At 45.1% G+C, this 22,460-nt stretch overlaps 1 protein-coding gene across 1 annotated transcript in view; it reads right to left on the bottom strand.

Moving 5' to 3' along the window:
• Positions 1-861, bottom strand: part of LANCL3 (LanC like family member 3) — a 37,803-nt gene extending 36,942 nt beyond the window's left edge. The window contains exon 1 of the mRNA XM_059839956.1: positions 270-861. Within this exon, the coding sequence (XP_059695939.1) occupies positions 270-815 (546 nt within the window). The 5' untranslated portion in view covers positions 816-861. The remainder of the gene's footprint in view (positions 1-269) is intronic.
• Positions 862-22,460: the final 21,599 nt, after the last annotated feature.

Here is a 22,460-nt window from a genome sequence, read left to right as displayed (position 1 = left end):
GCAGCCAACAGCTGATGCTCTCGGCGCGCCCCGGGATGCAGCGCTCCGCTCCACAGCCGGGACCCCATCCCGCTGCCTCTGGCCAAAGCCGCATCTTTTCATTTCGGGGAGGAGCGCTGAAGAGAAGAGCTCCCAGGGACTCGCTCCCCGGGGGCTCTGAATCTGGCCCCCGAAAGTGCAAGCTGCAGACAGCGGCCGCACCGCCGCATTCCCCTCTAGCACCGAGGGCACCGTCCCGGCCCGGAAAGCCGCCCCCGGCCCGCCCTTACCTCCATGCCCAGCCGCTGCTTCAGCACCAGCGCGGCGCACAGGTACCCGGCGCGGCCCACGAACAGCTCGTCCGAGCCGCACTCGAGGAAGGAGAGCGGGGCGCACACCTCGCTCAGCTCCCTGAACTTGCCCAGCGGCCGCGCGTACTCGGGCAGCCCCAGGGCGCGGTAGACCAGCGCGGCCACCGCGTACACCCCGGCGCCGCCCAGCAGGAAGGCGGCGCGGGTGTCGGCGTCGGCCTCGCCGCATCCCTCCTGGTAGCGCAGGCAGGCGTCCACGACGCGGCGGGCGGCCCGCAGGTACGAGTCCCGCGACGGCGCGAACAGCGGGCACTGCGCGACGTGGTACAGCATGTAGGCCACGCCGGCCACGCCGCCGTATAGCCCGCCCGGGCAGCCGCGGGGGCCGCCCAGGGGCGGCAGCTCCCGCAGGATGCGCTCGATGGTGGCCGTCACCAGCGGCACCGCCGCCTCCCTGTCCGGCGCCGCCGCGGGGCTGCCCGGGTAGTCATCGAAGCGGTTGGCGAAGCAGCGCTGGCTCTCCATCCCCCGCCGGCGCGGCCGCTCTGCGCAGCGGGGAGCGGCGGGCGGGAGCTGCCGGCCGAGGGGGCGGAGGGAGCGCGGGGGAGGCGGGCGGGGAGGCAGCGGAGAGGCGGGCAAGGGGCGCTCCCGCCGCCCGCGGCTGCCGGACGGGGCGGGCGAGGCTCTGCTGCCGAGGCGGGGGCGATGCCGGGGCGAGGATGGTGGGCGATGCCGGCCGGGAGCGATGGGCGATGCCGGCCCGGAGCCCCGGCGGAGCCGGTCCGGGTCCGGCACAGCGCGTTCAGTGCCCGCCCAGAGCCTCTCCCCCGTCGCCGCCCCACCTGCGCTCGGCGAGCGCTTCTCAGTGGCCGGCCCGGGTCTCCGAACACGCGGGGCTGACCCTGTTCTGGTGTCCGGCACCTCCTGCCGTGGGGCTCTTCCTTCACTCAGGGAAGCCGGTGCATCACCTTTGCCCGACCCGGCTGTGCATCCCCGAGAAAAAGGGGTTAATTGGTCTGCTGGAGAGATCCAGGGGCTGGAAGGGTGTCCGGAGAGCTGCTGAGTTATTCCTGGCTGTGGAACGGCCCCTCGGGGGCTGCTGCAGCCAAAGCTGAAGGATGGAGCCAAATCCTAACGAGGACAGCCCGAGGCCAGTTTACGTGGGAAGCTAAGCAAGTCCCCAGCAGACCAGTGGTGGCACAAGGCCATCTTTGGCCCCTTTCCTTCATGCATGAGCCAAGCAGAGCTTAGGAGGAGCAGAAAATTTAGGTCAGTGAATAGATTCTGGTTAAAAGAAAGAAAAGAAAAAAAAGGAAAATCTTGAACTCGAGATTAAGAGCAACTCTTTCATGATACAAATACACAGTTGTCACTTCTGCCCCTGATGATGTGAACTTCTGCACCATAAGTGAATTTCTCATCAAAGACCTTTGACTTATGGGCACCTGGTAATCTCTGGTACTTTGTCTGGACATTCAGCCCCAGTAATTGAGGACCTTTCCAAAGAGAGGTGGAAGGTGCAGCTTGCTGGAGGCTCCAGGCAGTAACCAGCAGCTGGCACAGCAGTAGCAAGCACCAGAGCACGGTCCTTTGGATGTTGAAAGACCTTTCTGAAGTTGTGGCTGGCTTCTCTCAGCTTTGTGCTGGCGACTTGTTTCAGCCAAGTTCCTCCAAGCCTGTGCAGCTCCTCACTTGCACTTTCACACCCTGTTTTTGATTCAACTGATCTGTCCTTTCCTTTTCCTTCTTGTTTATGTGGTTTATGATCTGTTCAGAGATATTTGCTTTCACCCCCTGATTTTGGTTTCTTCACTTTTCTTCAGTGCCATTTTGCCATGTTTCCATTCCAGATACCCTCATACCAGTCTGTGTTTGTACTGTGTTCTTTAAAGCCCCATCTTCTGGCTTATTCACAATTGCACCATGTGTGGTTTCTACCACACAGACCTTGGCAGTCTAGAGCATTGAAAATGTGAAAATGCCCTGCAAATGGCTAGGATATCTCATTCATATGGTATTTTCTGTCCTAAACTGGCTTCTGTTGGTGCCCATTAATAGGGTTGACAGTGTAGCTAAAGATTTTCCAGCAGAATTTCTGTTGGTTCTAGAAAAGTGTATTCCCTAAGTGCCTTTTTAAGTTAAAATTTGTGTGCTTTATTTTTCATTCTGACATAATTTATTTGACATTTTGGGGGTCTTCCTTCATCTATTCAGTCTTCAAATGAAAAAGGCTCTCTCATTTTGAGAACCTCAGCAAAGGGAACTGGATCTCTGCCAGTTTCAGCGGCAATGGATTTAAGAAAAGTACAGATTTTATAAGAAAATGAGCTGAATTAGCAACATTTTTCTACATAAGAGTCAAAAGAGAGTCAGTAATGACATGCCAAGAAGGAAGACCTTCTGTGCTCTGGGGCATCTTCTGTTGAAAGAAAGAGAGCTAAGCAAATGTCACAGAGCAATCAAGCAAGAAATGAGGATGACAGTTTCTGCTGTACTTCTTTTGTATGAGTATTAAACCGCCGAAGCCAAAGGGAGAGATACATTGAAAAAACACATGCTTCTTGTAGCTGCAAACACCCCAAATCTTAAACTGCCCCTGTGTTCATGTACAAAAGTTTCATGCTTTCTGGTTGTACTCTGTACCTTTTTTTCTCAAACAAAGCACAACTGGAGGAGAAGTTGGGCTGATTCTCAGGAGTAGTTCATGTGCTTCTCACCAGATCATTTGAGATTTTCCTTCCTCTTCAGAGCAAAAGTGGGCCTCCAGTGAGGGTCTTCAGCTTGACAAAAAATGTGAATTCCCCCACTCACTCCTCTGCATTTCTGCAGCTCCTTGGTTTGTTTGCTTTGGGCATGCTGTGCCTTCTCTTTGCTCTATAAATCTGATGCCACAAGCCAAGGATCATGAAAAAAGTATGGATTGTGCAAGGAAGGGATGTGATCCTGGTGTGATGGGTAGAGGAGGGAACTGAAACCTTAAAGCTATTTGTTCTATATGAGTAAATCCACCATTCTAGAACACATATTCTGGAGATTTGCTTATTGTACATATTGATAAAATGTCTAATCATGGTATAAATAGGCTTGGGAGGAAATTTAGGATCTAGTTCAACCCATGCTCAAAGTGGCATGTATTGGTGTATTTGTTCATGTATGCTGGTTCATTTCTACTTGTTTATTTACAGATTCCTTCAGGGAATGCAGGTGCCTTATATTTCCAAGAGAGCACAATAGTCTCTCTTCAGTTGTGTAGGGGCTGGAGGCATCTCCAAACAAATGTCTTATGGATTGAGCTGTCATTTGTCTTTTATACTTTTTAGTGATGTACCAGTTTTGTATGCCTTCAGGATTTTGGGATATCCACATGGCTGCAGTTTTGTTCTCACCCAGCATTCCACATCTCTCCTGAGCTGAAGGTGAACACTGGGCTCCATGCACAGGCTGAGCTTCAGTAACAGAGTTGGGTTAAATAGTGTGAACACATCAGCAGGGTTGTGCTACAGTTTATCAAGGCAGGTTTGAGCAAACCTGCTATTAAATCCAAACTCAGTTCCTATGCTACCTGTCAGAATCAGCCCTTGGTTCTTTACTGCACAGTGCTGCTCTTCCCTCCCCAGAGAGTTTTGCCACTGCAGGTCAGCTTTGCAGTTAGCTCCTTTCCTGCCTGGATGGGCTTTGTCCCAGGCATCTACACTCCTATCCAAGAGCTCTGAGTTTACAGCCCAGCCCAGCCTTTTGATGGGCAGCTGGCTCTGGGGCATTTGGCAGAAAGGAATTAATTAGGCCAAGCTGTTTCATGCGCACATCAGAAAATAAGTATTTATATTTCCAGTATTCTCTGTTGAGGGTTCTTTGTGGGGGCAAGGCGGGGGGGGGTGGATGGAATTCTCACTGCACTGCACAGACCATGCTAGTAGCCAGTATTTGGAATAGTCTGACCAGTAGTCATGCAGTGGAGGCAGCCCCAAGGGTTTCATAGCATTGTTACTTGGTAGCCAAATTGCCCCAGCAGTTTCTGGTTGCTCAATATATTCTGGTTTCTTACCATAAGTATTTTTTTTTATTTCTCAGGTTGAGCTACCCTGTTCTGTATGGAGACTCCACTTACAAAGCTACACAAAAGGTTTTGTGGTTTTTGTTCCATAAAGATCATTTGACAGTGGTATGAACACCTCTTTTGAAAATGAAATGTTCTTGGCATTGCTCAACAGAATCTCTTTTGCTGAGTCAACCTTTTCTCCTGTAACTTGTGTGTGATAATACAAATACAATTTCTGCATAACCTAAGTTTTGGAGCATGCATTTCCATTTCATCACAGTGATAATACACTTCAGAAGAAGACAGGGCTGCACTGAATTACTTTTTGCATCAAGAGCACACTGAATTTTTGTCCACTACTCAGATTGATAATTTAACAAGAATTTAATTTCTTTGAGACTGTCTTAATTACCAAATATGGTAGAAATTAGCCAGCATGAGAAATTGTGGGATAATGGGAAATGCTGAATAGGTACTTGTACAGTCATGCGTGTCTCTTCCTTATGAGACAAGACTAGAAGTTTTTGTGGTTTGTTTGTTATTTTGTGGAAACTTACGTATTTTTGTAATGAGATACTGAAAGCATGGGCATATGTACTCATTGCTTACAGAACTGATTTTTATTACAAAATGTAACATTTTCCATTTGGAGAGGTAGGATGATTTTGGTAAGGGTTTCAGCTTAGGTAAAAACAGAACAGCTGTTACAGAGTCTCTGAAGAGAATATTGCATTTTTCAGTATCTTTATGTAGAACTACCTGTGATGAGTGAATCACTCTTCAGCTGTTCACAAAAGCCAGGGCTTTCTGCAGAACAGGAAGTTTGAAATTCAGAGTTTTGCTTTAGCTGTTAAAACTGTAACTTTAAAATAGTAGTACGTTGACCTTATCTGGCACTTTTTTTCCGTAGGCTTTGTTATCCCTGTTTTTCCTTCCCTTGCCTTGAGCCTGTTCAGATTAACAGGATGGTTGATCTCTTCTCAGACATGTCACAATTAACAGTTTCTTTGTCCAGCAGGTTATCCCATTTTTTAAGTGTTCAAAGTGATTTCTATTGAACACAAGTACTCTTGTATGCTTGGAGAGCAGTCCTTCATCTGCAGTTCTCTGCATGGCTCTGGCATTGTCTCGTAGAATAAGGAAGCAAAGAATCCCACTGGGCACTCTACTGTTGATATTTAAACCAAACCCTTCTTTTGTCTCATTAATTATTCTGTCAGTACAAAATATATTGTAAATTCTAAATTTCCTTAAGTGCATCTTTTCTACAATAGTTGTCCGTGTGATAGCCAAGATTTTAATTGCAACATTTTTGTCACAGCCGGAATTTGGAAGCATTTCAAAGTACAGGAACAAAAATCAATATAGGAAGTCAACTAGTACATTTTGCTATTGCCTTGGTGTTAGCTGATCTCAATAATTGCTGTAATGGAAATAATAGACATGTATTAACAAACCATGCTTCTACTTGCCAGGGCAGGGACCTCACCAGGAGGAGTCCCTGCCTGGTGATGAAGGGAGCTGGGAACAGTGACTGGGCCTTGGGCACAGCCACAGGCACTGAGGAATTATGCAAATTGCTGGGATTCAGGCTGTAACACTGAGTTTGATAAGAAAATGTCATGGAGTCTTACATACAGATAATGATGATAATGATAATAATGGTTTTATGTCCTTGAAGAAAGCTAGCATCTGCAGAAACAAGTCATCCTTTAGCAATATGCTAAGGAAGTTAGATACATGATATGGAAATGGAAGATTTCCAGCTTCTGAATCATCAAAACTAGTGCAGCATTTGATCTTTAAAATTTCCATTTTGGCCATGCTCTGACCAGGTCTGGGTCTCTTAGTTTGAATATTTCATAGTGTCTTGTGATAATGTGTACATACACACAGACACCCACAAATACAACACTGTCCATGAGCAAAACCTCTCCCAGGTGTTTTGGTGTTTGCTTGATTGTTTTGGTGGTGTGGGGGTTTTTTTTTTGTTTTTTTTGTTTGTTTGTTTGGTTGGTTGGTTGGTTGTATGGGGGTTTTTTGGTGTTTTGTTTTTTTTTTTTTTTGGACTGGGGGTTTCTTTTGGTTTTTTGGGGATTTTTTTTTTTGTCAGATTACCAAAACTGTAAGACAAGGCTGGGTTCACAAAAATTATAACTTTAATATGAGGCTTTTCCTGAAACCCTTCTAGCCCAGCTGTTTCCAGTTTTCCCTAAGAAGTAAGCAGCCTAGGTTAGGGAACACAGAATCATTCAAATTCACTCAGCTCCAGCTTTGTGCACCTGAGAGCAGCGCGGTCTAGATGCTTTTAGAAGTCTGCAGAATACTGACTGCTCTCCATGGGGTGCTGATGCATTATCACTTACAGCTGCAAACCTAGGAAAGCATAAAATAACCTGACCCTGGGTGTATAGTTCTTGTCCACTGAAAGAATGAACTAACTAACATTGAGAAGGAATGAGGTTGATACTCAAGATACTGCAGTCTCCTCAAGAATTTTTATTTTTTAATTGACACATTTGAAAGCTCAGTTCTCTATATAGGATGACAGAATGGCTGAGGTTGGAAGTGGTCCAGCCTTACTCTGGTCCAGCTCCCCTCCCTTCTCAAGCAGGTCACTTAGGGTGAGTTGCCCAGAACTGTGTCTGGGTGGCTTTGGAATGTCTGAGCACAGAGACTCCACGACATCCCTGGACAACCTGTGCCAGTGCTCAGACACCCTCACAGTAAAAAGGTGTTTCTTGATGTTCAGACAGAACTGTGTTTCAGTTTGTGCCTTTTGCATCTTGTGCTGTCACTGGGCACTACTTAGAAAATCCTGGCTCTGTCCTGATTGCACTTTCCCTCCAGGTGTTCCTCTGCACTGATGAGGTCCCTCCTGAGTCTTCTCTTCTCCAGGGCAAGCAGTCACAAATCTTTCAGCCTTTCCTTGTGGGAGAGGTGTTTCAGGCCCTTTAAAATCATTGTGACACTTTGCTGGACTCTCTCCAGTAGCTCCATGTCTGTCCTGGGGAGCCCAGAACTAGACATGGTGCTCAAGTACAATTCTTTTTCTACTTAAGTTTGACAATCCATACAAGTTTGCTTGGTTTTTATGTAAATGTTGCAGCTGCACTGAAAATAGGTCTCAGAAGAGAAAATAATTAAGGAGGTCAGAGTTTATTCTTAACAAACCTGAAACAATGCATGGAATGCTTCTCTTTAAATACAGTGATAATATTTTCTTGGGAAAGTGCCAAGAACATTTCAAAATCAATTTCGGTTCACATTCATTTACAGCTCTTGCACTTATTGCACCGTCTGTCTTCATTTCACTGCTCTGTACTACTCTGATGGGATGCATAGAGCTCTGCTAAACTGTGCTAAAGATCCATCTGTGGAATTTTATGCTATTTTGCTTGTTAAGCATCCAAGAGGGAGGTAACAGAGATATTAAAGGTACTGTACTCTGTTTTGGGTTTTTAAATAAGGGCAAGTTTCATGGATATTTTCAAGTTACAAATTAATATAATGTGAAGTATTACTATTGGACTTTGAACAAAAATATTTTGCCTTGTTTTTGCACCCTCAAGTGTGTAAGCTACAATCAAGGAAATATTTACATCTAGAATTTATCTTGGATGTGTGAATAGTCCCTCACTGCTCTCAGTGCTGTTCACAACATCATGGTCTAAGTTTGTTTCTGAACACTGTTAAGCTTTTTTATTTTTCTTTTGTTTGGTTTTCAAACAGCTTTCTTAAAAAATAGAGGCAGAGGATATAAAAAATAATTCACAGCTTCCTGAATTATGCAGGGCAACATTTTAGTTGGTAAGGCAAAATGTTCAGGTACTAAGATATAAATTTGGATGGGGTATTATAAAATTAGTCTCTGATTCAGTAAACCATATGGGTCAGAATTATTGCTTACAGACTTGATATAAAAAGCTCATGCTTGAGTGGATCAGACCAATACTGCTCTGGAACAAGATTCCCCCCCCTTCCAGCTTTCTCTAAGTTGAGATTTCTCTGAAGTAAGCAGAATTAAGACTGTTTAAAGGGCATTTTAAGCCATTTAAGGCTTCACAAAGTGATACCAGTGAGTGGCTGAAAAAAACCCACTGCATTTCCCATACAAACATGGTTATTAAAACTTCTCTGTGTAAGGCAGATGATTCAAATTCTTTAATGATGAAAAAGGCAATGTAAATAAAGGAAATTATATTTATACACAAACTTACCTCTATACATGTATGTATGTATGTATGTGCTCAAATTCGAAAATAAAACTTGTGGTGTATCTGAAAATAATTTTTAAATGGAGCCCTTCCTTTCTCTGATTATTACTTTTATTATTGCACCTCATTAAAAACAAATTAATCCAGTTATGCATACTTATGTAGTGTTTGGCTTACTTGCAGGTTTCCACCATGCTGTTTGTAAAGCCAGCCTTTTTCATGCCACAGCATTGTTTTCATCATTTGTGCAAAGAGGAAGCTCAACAGTACTTTTTAGAATCACAGCTGGTTCAGAAGGGTTTGCCTGCACTTGCTGCCTTCTCTTCCTGCTCTGTTCCCCTGTGTCAGGGCCAAATTATGAAGCAAAGCCATCAGCTCTCCAAGTCAGTCACTCACACACAGTTGGATGAGAAGTCTCTCCTTGCAAAGGGGTGCTGGGCTCAGTCAGTAGTCACTGCAGTAGAAGCTTTGTGCTTGGAGTGCAGCTGCTGATGCTGGCAGGGCTGGACTGCTGCCTCTCTGGATGCCCCACATGTGGATGTTTGTTATTCACTGCACAGTGACTTTCACAGATGTCGGTGTTTGTTACCTGCTGGGGAGAAATTCAACCTCTGCATGTTGGCCAGTGTACAAACTGTTCCCTCTCTTTAATGTCACTTCCCTTCCAGCCCGTGCTGGCTCTGAGGCTCCAAGGCCCAGCTGGGGTGCTCAGTCACATGTTCCCATATCTGTGGAAACCCAGGGCACTGGGAATATCTCTCTGTCTGCTCTGGGGTGCCCTGACCCCCAGGGGAGCACTGACTTTGACCCTCATTCATGGAGAAAGTTTCCCGGACTTCAAGATAGACTAGAATCCACAAAAGTGAGAAATAGATTCTAGAGAGTAGTGTAGGTGTATCACTTGGTGAGAAATTGAGGTTTTGGGGTTTTTAGTGTGTTGTGGATGGAAGCAAGATGGAGAACACAGGGTGTTGTCCTGGGTTTTTTCCATGCTTCTTCTTCCTTCTTCTTCATAGGTTTGGGTGGCATTTTGTAATTGGTCAGAAAAGTCCCCATTGCAGCTTTTTGGGATCAGTTATTGGGGTTAAAAGGGAAAATAATCTAGGTGTCAGTTTCTAATTGGATAGTTTAGTCTTAAAAGACCTTGGAACAAGAGATTGTTGGCCATTTTGTGCCTTCTAATGAAAAGCTGCCAAACTCACAGTAGTGAGACTGTTTTACTGATAAGAAATAGTAAACACCTGACTGTGAACATGAACTACTGTCTCAAGTGCCTTCAATCCTGACCCAGAGAAACCCACAGCTGGGACCCCAACAAATATCCACCTTTGGATTTAGGCATTGTTGTGCTCAGGTGACAGAGTTAGCTTTCAAATATTTCTTCTGATTAGAACAACCCCATTTCAGCAGGCCATCAGCCTGATGTTTTCAGTGGCTCCCATTCGCATTAAGGTCCTGAACTCCTGTTTACATCAAGGTCCTGTTTTTGCATAATGTTTCCTGAAGCTGTGTTTGTATCAGCCTTGACTGTCACTCCAGTTGCTTTTCATTGCTTGGGTAGTTTAAAAAGATGGAAAAACTAGTATATCTGACCTCATTATGCACAGGAATTTTCCACTGGCGTTCTCCCCACCACTGCACGGAGAAAGGGTGAGAGAGGATGTTTTCCAAGCACTTTATGGCCCAGTGATGACCTCTCCCTAAAATAGCACCTAAGTAACCTCTGGAGCAAGGTAATGAACCTTTTACTCTTCCAGCCCCATATCCCTGGCACACAAATCCTGGAGAGCATGGACACTCCTCGCTGGCAGGCTGGAAGTGGGTTGGGAAAGGAGCTCTGTGGAACACGAGCAACATTTTGCTGCTGGCATTGTATGTCCTTGGATCCCTGCTCTTCACCCTATGGCCCACAGACCTGACTGTTAAACATGTGAGGTTGGGACAGATGATTAAATGTGTTTGTAATATTACTAGTTATTTCTTTGTAGCTCCCACTTTAATCCTTGGCTGAAAATGAAGGTTTCTGAAAATCCACCTCTGGATTAAAGGTGACTTGCCAGGTGCAATTTTTTCCATCACTTAAACCTCTCCCTGACTTGCTTTTTTAAAAGTTTCCCCTCTTTGGTGCTTGTCTTGCAGGACCAGAAAGCTCAGGTTTTTCTTCTCCCAAAGAGTTCTAAGCAGAGGAGGACCAGGTGCTCTGATCACAGGGCAGAAGGGGTGGGACAGGAGCCAGGAAACTGTGCTGTGAAGTGCCACTGCCTCAATTAGTTTATTTTCTCCTCCCTTGTCATGTAGGGTGGAAGAATGAGGGATGGCAGCTGGAGCAGCTGGCAGTTTCTGGGCTGGGTTGCATCTAGAAAGAAGGAAGACATGGTAAAACATGGCAGAGGAAAGACATGCAGCCACGGGCAGGGGCAATGTGACATGAGCCGAGCGTATCTGTGTCACACTCAGTGTGTGATATTTGACAGGCCTTTCACATCAGAGGCACAAGGATCGGGTGTAGTTTTGGAGCCTATCCCTTAGGGCAGCATAAGCAGGATTAAAGACTTAAAATCAAGCCCTTTTTTTTTTTCAAATAAATTCAAAACACGCTTCCTTCTTCCAGCACTTTCTCCTCTGTGTAAATTGGGGTTTTATGATTTTAGGAATTAGTAATATCCCTTTCAGCACGTGATATAACTGAGATCAGAATTCATAAATGCATTTGGAACAAACAAGTCCATGTTACTGAAAATAAGATCAGTTATGTGATTAAAATGAATGCAATCAAATTTGAAACTTGAGGCACTGGCTAAACAAACATACCTCCAATCAGCAAATTATGTCCTTCTAAGGAACATCATAATTTCAAAATGGAGAAACTGCATTAAAACTGTCTCCTTTAGCGAAGGAATGATGATGCAGCAATATTTACATAGTCACAGAAAGCGCCTGTTAAAGGGAATCCGCGGGGATTTTCCCGATCCATTGGCGCCCGGCGCTCCTCCTGCTCCGATACAAGGGCGACCTCTCGTGGTCAGGCCCCGCCATGGCCGTTCGGCTCCTCAAGGAGCCTGGAAAATAAAAAAACTTGGGAAAAGCCCGGCTGCTCCCTCGGGAATTGAGTATTGCAGTATTTCTACTACTGACTTCAGGGACTTAGAGAACTGGAGAAGGGAAGAGGCAAGGGAACAGGGAAAGAAAAAGCAACAAGGAGGGATAAAAAGATTATTTACATATTACATTTTATGCTTCTCTTTAACATTTGCACACACAAGCAGTTTTTTATAAATTTTACAAGTTCACAGAAACAAAGAATCATTAGGGTTAGTAGGGACCTCTGGAAATCACTCAGTCCAACCCTCTTGCCCAAAGCTGTTGTCATTTGGAGCAAATGACACAGGAACACATCCAGGTGGGTTTTGAATGGCTCCTGAGAGGGAGAGTCCATGACTATCCTGTTTCAGTGCCCTGCCAGCTTTGACATGAACTTCTTCCTTGTGTTGAGGTAGAACTCCTTGTGTTTTAGTTTATGGCCATTGCTCCTCGTTCTGTCACTGGGCTATAAAGTGTCTGGCACATCCTCTTGGCCCCTGCTTTTGAGATATTTATATGCATTGATGAGATCCCCTCTCAGTCTTCTCCTCTCCAGATGGAGCATGTCTCTCCAGCTCCCACAGTCTCTCCTCACAAGAGAGATGCTCCAGACCCCTCCTCATCGCTGTGGCCTCTGCTGGGCCATCTCCAATAGCTCCTTGTCTCTCCGTACGGAGGAGCCCAGACCTGCACACAGCACTCCAGGTGTGGTCTCTCCAGGGCTGAGCAGAGGGAAAGGATCCCCTCCCTGACCTGCTGCCCACACTCTTCCCAGTGCACCCCATGATCCCATTGCCTCTCCTGGCCCCAAGGATACATTGGCAGCTCAGGGTCAGTTTGTCACCCACCAAGATTTGCGGGTCCTTCTCTGCAGAGCTGCTCTCCAGCAGGTCAGCCCCCAACCTGTGCTGGTACTTGGGGCTGTTCCTCCCCAGGTGCAGGACCCTACACTCGCCCTTGTTGAACCTCATTAGGTTTCTCTCTGTTCCACTCTCCAGCCTATCAAGGTTTCACAGAATGGCAGTACAGCCTTCAGGTGGATTGGCAACTCCCCCCAGTTCTGAATCGTCACTAAACTTGCTTAGGGTGCATTCAATCTCTTCATCCAGTGTTCTGTTTTTCTTTCCTTTGAGACATCTTAATTAAAATACCAATGATGCTATAGGGTAGTGACACTATCCCAGAATTAAAAATGCATATTGTATTTTGTTTACAGGCTGACATGTGAAATGCTCTCAATTAAACATACAAACTCTGGATGTCTTGGAATTCGTTGTGTTTAATGGGGATAGGAGTGAAAATGCTTTTCATTTTATTGTGCACCTACCTGTACAGTAGTGCACAGGGAACCGGAATGCCTGATTTCAGAACTGACATCCATGAAAATGACCATGAGACCATACTCATGTCCCTTGACACATGAAACTATAAAAGTTTAAAACTTTAATAAATACATGAGAAGCTAATAATACTTGATTGCCATGTCTGTTTAGTCCTAAAAGCATTTATTTGGAAATGACATTTTCACTACGGATTCTTCCTCCTCTTCCTCCTCCTCCTCCTCACTGTCCCTCACACTTTTTTCCTCCCTCCTCACTCCCTCTTGCAGTATTTTCCCTCTTCTCCCAGGCCTCCCCTGCAGCCCCACCACTGCTAGGCTTGGACACCTGGGCCAAAGACAGCTCTGCCTGTGCCAAGAGTGACTTCTCAGCAGCCTGGCAGACACAGGCAGTGCTCCCACTTTGGGAGTGCAGGGAGAAAAGCAGGAGGTCTGTGTGCACAAGGGGGTCACCCAGCACCCAACAAACTGTGTCCAGAGGTGGCTGAGGCTTCAGCTGTGGGTCAAGATCCAATGATCAGAAATAGGTGACACAATGGCCTTCTGCTGATCTCAGCAGAATCTTTTGAAGCAAATTCAGAGGTATTCCAGGGCATGGGAAAGGATGCTGGGAGGACGAGACAGCGAGAACTCCAGGAGGAGAGAAGACAGGGAGGTACAAATTGTCTAAGCACACGTGTAACCACTGCAAACATTCATGGGAGCACAAAATTCATGTCTTTGTTACAGAGGGGAAATGGAGCTACCTTCCAACACAGTCTTGCCCAGACCCTCACAGACAAAGGATTTCTCAAAGCAAATCGTCAATTTTATTAACAGATGGACAAGGGGGAAATCGCTCCTACATCTCCTGGCAGGGGGATCCATCACAACTGGGACCATTTGCAGAGGCTGTGGTGGAAGCAGGGATTTGGCCTCTGCCTCCTCAGGTGGGAGAGGAGGAAGCACGGCTGCTGCTCTCCATGGCTGCAGTGGTATCAGCAGATCTTGCCCAGTGCCCAGCTCTGGTGGGAAAAGTGCACAGTGATTGGTCTCAGGGTGGTCAATGATGTTGTCCTTGCAGGTGCTCAGGACTTCGTAGGTGCTGCCAGCTCCCATGGCTGGATGCAGCTGTCAGAACGTTGTTTGTGGGAAGGAAAAGGCAAAAGCAGTGGAGGTCCCTACCTTATCTAAGGGCTTGTTCTCCTCCATCTGCTCCCGGGCACTGCAGGTGGTTTTCTCCTGGCTGCCACTGCCAGAACCTGCTCTCTTCTGACAGGGCAGCCAGTAGATCCCAAAGAGTGTGAGGATCATTTCAACACAATTCCAGAACCATGCTTGCTGGCAGACTGAGTGGAGCATGCTTTTCTGGGTGGGTCTGCTCTGCTCCTGCATCCTCTGCTCCATCTTCTGCAGCTTGGCCATCTCCTGGCTGCGCTGCTCCTCATGCTGCTTCAGGAGCTCTTCCGTGACCTTCACTGCTGGGAGATCCGTGCTCAGTGCATACTGGAAGATGCTGACCACTATCAGGACTTTGGTGATGCTTCCAGCCATGGCCTGGAGGAGGAAGAGGGAGAGAAGGAGCTCAACAGGGCTGGATGACAGAGATATGGTGGCTGGGGCAGTGGGGGCAGGAGATGGAGGACCCAGGCATGGGTGGGAAAAGGAGTGCAGGAGCCTGGAGGCAGCCAGATGGTTGGGGAACTCCTTGGGGATGGGGGCACATTCCCACAGGCACTGGCTGTAGCTGGCAGCCCTCTGCCCCTCTGTGCCTGTCCTTCCCAAAACTATCTCTACAGCCCCTGCATCCTTTCCCCAGCTTTAAAAGTTCCCCTAGGTGCTGGTGCTTCTTGTCTGTCCCTCAACCCAGCCTTCCCCCAGCCTACTCCACCCACTGCTGCCTCAAGCAGTGGCATTGCCACACAGAGTATCTAGGGATGTGTCCCCCTCCTCTCATGTCAGACACACTGGAGCCCCACAGCAACACCCTGCCCAGCCAGCTGGAGCTTTGGATGGAACTCATATGGAGCCAGAGATTTTATTACCTTTGGAAGAAAGGGCAGCCACTCAGGAGCACTGCACAGCTGTGGTGGGGTTGTGCAGGGAGAAAATCAGAAGGGCCAAAGCCCAAACAGAACTGAATCTGGTTATATATTAACTGCCATACAAGAGAATAAAAATGTTTCTATAAATTCATTAGCAACAAAAGGAGGGCTTAGAAGAATCTCCCTCCTTTACTGGATGGGGGTGAAATATAGTGAGATAGAATGAGGAATAGACAGATATTTAATGCCTTCTTTGCCTCAGTCTTTAGGTAAGGCCAGTTGTTCTCCATGTACCCAGCCCCCTGAACTGAAAAACAGAGATGAGGAGCATGCAGGAAACAACACCTAGGCAGAGGCACTATTAAACTCAGCCCATGCTAGAGCATCACTGCCCTGCTGTTCACAGAGTATAAACAGGAATTATATAACCAGGAGTGGAATAACCAGGAGTTACTCCCAGCTGCCCAGTCACTTGAGTGATTTACAATCTTTCTCACCAGCCAACTCATCTCCTGGTTGCACTGTTCTTCATGCTGTGTCAGAACCTCTTCCGTGGCCTTCACTGCCTGGGCATCCGCCCTCAGCCCGTACTGGAGGATGGCCAGCGCCAGCAGGATTTTGGTGATCTTTCCAGCCATGGCCTGCAGGAGGAGGAGGGAGAGAAGGGGCTCAGTGGGGTTGGGTAGCAGGGCTGGGGTGGCTGGGGCAGCGGGGCCAGGAAGCGCAGGGCCCAGGGACAGGGCACTCACCCCAGTGGTGGCACCTGCCCTGCCCAGGGACAGGGCACTCACCCCAGTGGTGGCACCTGCCCTGCCCGAGGTGCTCTCCACACCCCTGTCCCCAGCCCAGGGTGCTCCCCAGGTACTGGTGCTCCTGGCCTGGCCCTCGCCCAGCCCAGCCTTGCCCCTGCCTGCTGCCCTCACCGCTGCCTGAGCCGCACTGCAGTGCTGGGCCTGCGGCCTGCGGTGTCTGGGGACGTGTCCCCTGATGTCACAGACAACCAGGCTCCATGGCCACACCTGCCCCTGCAGCTGGGCCCTGGATGTAACTTTGGTGGAATTCAGATGGAACCAGGGAGTTTATGGCCTTTGGAGAAGGGATCACTACATAGGCTTCATGGGGTTGTGCAGGGGGAAAATCAGAAGGGACAATGCCTGACTGGAAGTTAATTTTGCCCTAGAAGAGCCCTAAAAGATGATAAAAACTGTTTCTATAAGTACATTGGTAACAAAAGGAGGGCTCAGGAGAATCTCCAGCCTTTAATGGATGGTGAGAAACACAGTGACAAAGGAGAAGAAGGAAGATCTGAAGTACTTAATGTAAGGCCTGCTACACTACCCTGATCTCCTCCCAGGACAAGATGACCCACTCAGCAGATGAGGAAGAGTTTGTGTGTCCTGATTCCCTGGAGTTTAGTAAAGCCTTAGACACCATTTCCCACAACATTCTCGGAGATGGCTCATGGCTGGATGGGTGTGCTCTTTGCTGGGTAAAACACTGGCTGTGGGGCCAGGCCCAGAGAAGGTGGGGAATGGAGTCACATCCAGCTGGGGACAGACACCAGGGATGTTCCCAGGGCTCAGCCTTGGGGCCAGTCCTGTTTTATGAGAATTCACAGAATTTACAGAACCACCAGGTTGGAAGAGACCTTCAAGATCATCAAGTCCAACCCATGCCCTAATACCTCTACTAAACCATGGCACCAAGTGACATATCCAGTATTTTTTTAACCATATCCAGGGATGGTGACTCCACCACATCCCCAGGCAAGCCATTCCAGAGAAGCAGCTGATGGAGCTGGGGATGTCTAGCCTGGAGAAATAGGAACTTGGGGCAGACCTTGTCACTCTCTACAGTTACCTATAAGGAGGCTTGAGGCAGGTGGGATGTGGTATCTTCTCCAAAATAACAGCGACTGGAAAAATGAAATGGCCTCAAGTTGTGCTAGGGGAGGTTTAGATTGGATATCAGGAAAATTTTCTTCACCAAAAGTGCTGTCAAGCATTAGAACAGGAAGAGCCCAGGGAAGAGGCTGAGTCACCATCCCTGAAGGTAAATAAAATACATGTAGATATTTCACTTAGGGACATAGTATAGTGCTCGACTTGTCAGTCCTGGGTTAACAATTGGATCTTAGGGGTTTTTCCAACCTAAACAATTCTTTGAGTCTGTGATTTTATTGTAGCAGTCTAATGTGATAACTAGGCTCAATGCAAATCCTCACTTCATTTTCATTTGACAACTCCAGTAAATTTCTATTTATCTTCCTATATCTAAGTCAAAAAACCCCCAAACCATTGTTGTCTTCTATGTGGCTGACAATTACTTTCAAGTTGTTATTTCATCAACCAAAATTTGTCCAAACAAACTTTAAGTCTGTAAAATTAATCTTAAGGCTGTAGTATTGTCAAGATATGTGGAAAACCAAGGAAAAATGCCCTCAGAAACAAATATGCTGCAGTGCAGTGCTGTCCCATTTCAATTTCACCCTGCTATACTTTAGTTTTGGCTTGTGTTGTCAGAGTGCCTAAAACAATAGATTTCAGCCCTCTGCTTGTAGCTTCCTAGATTGTACTGCAGTGCACATCACAAAGATTGAATATTTGCTCCTGGAATAAAAGTTCCTAATCAGGTGGTTGGGACACAGATTCACAAATCACAGAATCTCATCTCAGTTCTTGCCTTAGCCAATGGTCTGCTGGGTGCCTTCAGTGTCTGTGGCAACTTCTCAGTTACAGGGTAGGGAGAGTAGGATGTGGTTTTCATCCTAAGGAGCAGAGCTGCTGTGAGAGGCTGAAATCCTAAAATAGTTAATGTATACCTGAAAGAGTTCATGTCTCAAACAGTGGGTGGAGAAGAAAAGGAATGTTACCATGCCAATGTTACCACAAGGTAAGGTGATGTTAGGAGAGAGGGTCTTGGAAGCAGGATTGTGCTTTTTGGAGACCCCCCTCCTTATCTTGGGTAACTATCTCTAAAACCAGATTTGGGGAGCATTGCAGTTGTGTTTCTGATAGGGGATTAAAACTATGAGAAAACCCAACCCCATTCTGAAAAGTTTGGGCATAACAAAATGTGTCTGCACAAGGACTGTTCTGTAAATAGCACTATTGAGGGGGCTGTGTGCACCCAGCATCCACAGGAACCACAGCAGAGATGGTGCTGGAAGCCTGGGTGGTGACATGGATCCTTTACCTCTAATTTTCATATCTTTCCTTCTTCATTTCTTACTCTCCTTAAAACTTTAATGTGCTTTTTTTTTTAGGCTGTTCAATGGAGTTTAACTTGATGATGTTGCAGGCCATTCAGAAATTTTAAGTTGTTGCTGACATAGACGGTTCAACCTATCAGAAGGTTTAAAAGTTTAAATTGCTGCTTCCATAGCTAAAGCTTTCTAATTGGTCGTTTGGCATTGTTTTGCCTTAGTTTAGTCCAAGGGTATCCTCAACATCAGCTGCCCCAGAGGAGGCAGTCCAGGTCTGCCCTCTCCCGATTCAACATTTTGCTGTCCCAGAGCAGGAGGCCCAGGATCTCCCTTATGGGACCTGACAGCTGCTCAGGTGGAAAATATTCTCAATTCTTGTTGGGATTTTACTATATTTGAATTTCCCATGATAAAGAGCAATAATATCTCTAAATTAAAAGTGAAATATTGCGACATATGAAAGCGATATTTTATTTTTTTGCAAGTCAAACTAGGGTTTATTTGAATTCTTCTGACTTGGTATTAAGCTTTTGCAAATGCGATATAAATCTACCACTTTCAATTGCATATTTGACTTTTTTAACACCACTGAGTAATGGCTGAAGCAACCAAAGAATGAGATATCACACTTGATTTTATGTATTTATTGCAAGGAATACAAAGATTGAGAATTAGAACTATAAATGAACTTTAAATAATTTTTTATTTATAATACAAATTTTATATTTTAGATAAATTTTATTTATCATGTTTGTCAAACACATACACCCATGCGCAAACTGGCTGTTTAAAATTTCAGTGGGACTGAATAAATGCAGCAAACCATTTGAAAAATGAGACAAAGGTAAACAAAAGAACCAGGATAAAATAATAATTTTCACATCTTTTACAATTACTTAATCACTCCAGAATAACTTCTTTAGACATTGTTCTCTTCATATCCTCAGAGAGTGCAGCACATTTTTTTCTGCTTACAGGCATAAGCTGAACCATTGCTGTTCTTTTTATTCTGTATAAGGGAGGTGAATTAATATTTTTTCTTCAAGGAGAGTTCTGCATCCTATGGAGAAAGTCGTCAGAATTATCAAATTCAGCAGCAAAAAAACCAAAAAAAACCAAAAAAAAAACCACAAAAAAAATCTCACCTGAAAAATATAAAAGAAAGTTTTTGCCATAACCCTATTCTCTATTAATTGAAAGCTAGCTGAGAGTTTCTAATCACTCATGTTTTTCAAATGCTTGATTTCTCACTCAAGTGGCCAAACAGTGAAAATACTGCAAATCAACCAGACCTCCCTGTATTTTCGACCACTGAAAAATGGAAATACAGTTTGCTTTTCATTACTTGATTAACAGAGCTGATTCAGATTTGGGTCAGTGCTTGTTCTCTCTCAAAGGACTGTTTATCCCCACCTTTGTACAAGTCATAAAGCAAGAGCAAGCATCAGCACTGCTGCTTGTTCCTGGTGAAATAAATCAAGTCTTTGGCCAGAATTCGGTCATAAGCACACCTACAGATGACCTGCTGACAGAAAACATGAGTTTGAGTCATTATGTCAATTAATTTTAAGATATTTTATATAAACTTGGCAGCCTCAGTGAGAATTTTCAAGGGCAGGTTCTGCAGTAGTGTATGTGGAAGAACACACCTACTACCTTTGATTCCTTTCTCACTCCCTGCAAACCCTACAGCTCAAATTGAGGCCAACTCCCAGTCATGGGAATTGTGCCAAGTGAACCCAAACTACCTTTTCAGTTCATAAAACATTCATTCAGTCCCAGCTGGGACTGTGAAATATGAATGATTGGTTATGATGTTGGTAGCATACCCTTTTCACTCTCTTACATATGTATAAGGGAAATAGCTGTACACCACTCACAAGTACAGCTATATGATAAATTAGTGCTCTAAAAAACCCCAGACTTCTCCATCTCACTCTGCTGGAAGCCCATTTGACACTACAATCCTCTGTCTAATCCAAATGGTGGCCATTACAAAAATGTTTCAGATTTTACCCTGCCATAAATTTCTACCTCCTCCCTTCATATCCATCTGCCCTGTGGGAAATTTGAGTTCTCCATATTACCTCGTCCATATTCCTCCTGGCAGTCAATATTCCTTGTTAGACAAGTATTTATTAATGCAATGCAATTCAGAGATAAAATGCTAATGAGCAAAGAGCTTTGGAGTCTCCCAGATTATATATCCACTAGTTCAGAGAACTGGAGACTGCTCAGATATACAGCTTTAATCATAGAGGAGCTTCGTGCATAGAAGAATATTTTAGGACATATTTGAGAAATTTTACCTGTCTTGATCTTGAATTTTCTTTCTCCTCTGTTTTACAGAGAAGGATTAATACAAATCTTTAGACTTAGCACGATTAAAATATTCACCTCCCAAAGCTCTGTTCACATATTCTAAAAAATATTTAAAATACAAATTTTCATTAGAAAATAATATACACACCTATCTGTACTGGATGTGTTTCTCTAATTGTGAATTTGTGTCATGACATAGTGCTTAGGGCTATTTGCAAGAGTTGGGATGAATGTCTTGTCTTTGGAGTTCAAGCAACTGAGCAAAAATGCTCAGAATGCCTTGTGCTAAGAAGCCCCAAGTGAAAAGAACTGAGATGAGTTTGCCTTGTGGACCCAGTGTTGTGACATGAACAAAAATGACAAAATATCAGACTTTTTGCAGATTTGAGTTGGAACTATAGCCACCACCTTTTAAAGAGAAAGAACAACAGAACTTTGTGAGCTGATTAAACTTCATTATTTGGTCTTTACTGGCATCTGATTTACACAGATCAACAAATAAGGATTAGTGGAGACTGATGCCTCCTTCCAAATCCTGGGGTTATGGTTGGTAGAAATCCTGCAGTGTTCTTTGTTCTCTGTAAGCCAATACTGAAGTGTCACATCTTTTACTTCCCAGGAGCATACTTTTCTGTGAGGCAATGTAGTGGTGTATGGAATATCTGCCAGAAAGAGATATCTCTCTCCTGTAGTCTGAACTCTATGTTTCTGAGTGTTGAGCCAGAAGAAAAGGGGGAAAGACCAATTGTTAAATGAAAGCAAATAAGGAGAAAACAAGCTAAAAATAGTAGTCTTTGTGACGGTAGGAAAAGAAGAAAGAAAAGAAGCTCCCTTTGGCTGGCAGATAGGCAGTGATGACTGTGCTCATCTCATAATTCTGCAGCTAAGCAGGAGGTACATCAGTATGGATGTTGTTAGGGTTTAAAATCTTGTCTTGCATGTTCAGCTGTATGCACACCACAGTTTGCATGCTCATATGGACAAGCACTTGAAGGGAAACACAATCTGCTATAATGTCTATCTGCTACACAAAATGTGCATGATTAGTTCCATATGGCTTTTCTCTCTGTAACAGTAGAGTTCCAAAGTGAGGAAAGATTTCAAACAGAGGTGATGATGTATTTCAAAATTGCAGTTCAATAATAAGCTTATGGGGGAATACTGGCCTTCAGTGGGATTTAGATGCATATTAGTGTGCTTTGCTGAACAGAGATGTCCTTAAACCTTTCCTCAAAGACATATATATATAGTAAGGCATGCACATAGTAAAACATGTACATAGGAAGAGAGGATCCTGTTTTTGTGGGCTTTGAATCAACTTCCAAGTGATGTGCTGCATGAAGCTTCCAAAGAAGTTACCTGCAGTCTACATAAAATCAGTATCTGTTTGATGCCACTGTTGAGTCAGAGATGACACAGAGTTGTATCAGAAGGCAAATAGCAAAAGCCCTATTTATTTGAGCCTCTTCCCCTTTTATACCTTAGTTCGCTACAGGTGGACCTGATTGGTCATTTAATCAACACATTTCACATGATTGGCTAATTAACAAGATACCCATTTGTAAGCAACCTGATGAGAAAAACTATAAAACAGATTGTTAAAAAACGCCACCTGCAGTTTCTTTTAATATTTGACTATCATTGTTTATCTCCAGCTCCCTAAAGCTTCCCAGGCCAATTCATGGGAGAACTTCTCTAGCTTCCTTTCTCTCTGACCAAACTGTCTCATCCACACTTTTCTAATGCAACATTTTCCCTTCCTGCTGAGTTGCATTATCAAGTAGAAAAGTGCTAATGCTATTCCTCTTCACACAGTCCCATTTTGGAGACTGATACAGTACTTAGTGGAAGGAGCTGCCTAGTCTTGTATGTGCCTATTTCTAACATTGCAGAGGAGAGAGTCCTTTAGAAGACAAATCAGAAAATCCTGATGTTCCACTGCA

The sequence above is a fragment of the Haemorhous mexicanus genome, chromosome 2 (genome assembly GCF_027477595.1).
Source record: "Haemorhous mexicanus isolate bHaeMex1 chromosome 2, bHaeMex1.pri, whole genome shotgun sequence".
Lineage (NCBI taxonomy): Eukaryota > Metazoa > Chordata > Aves > Passeriformes > Fringillidae > Haemorhous > Haemorhous mexicanus.
This window is presented reverse-complemented; position numbering and strand designations above follow the sequence as displayed.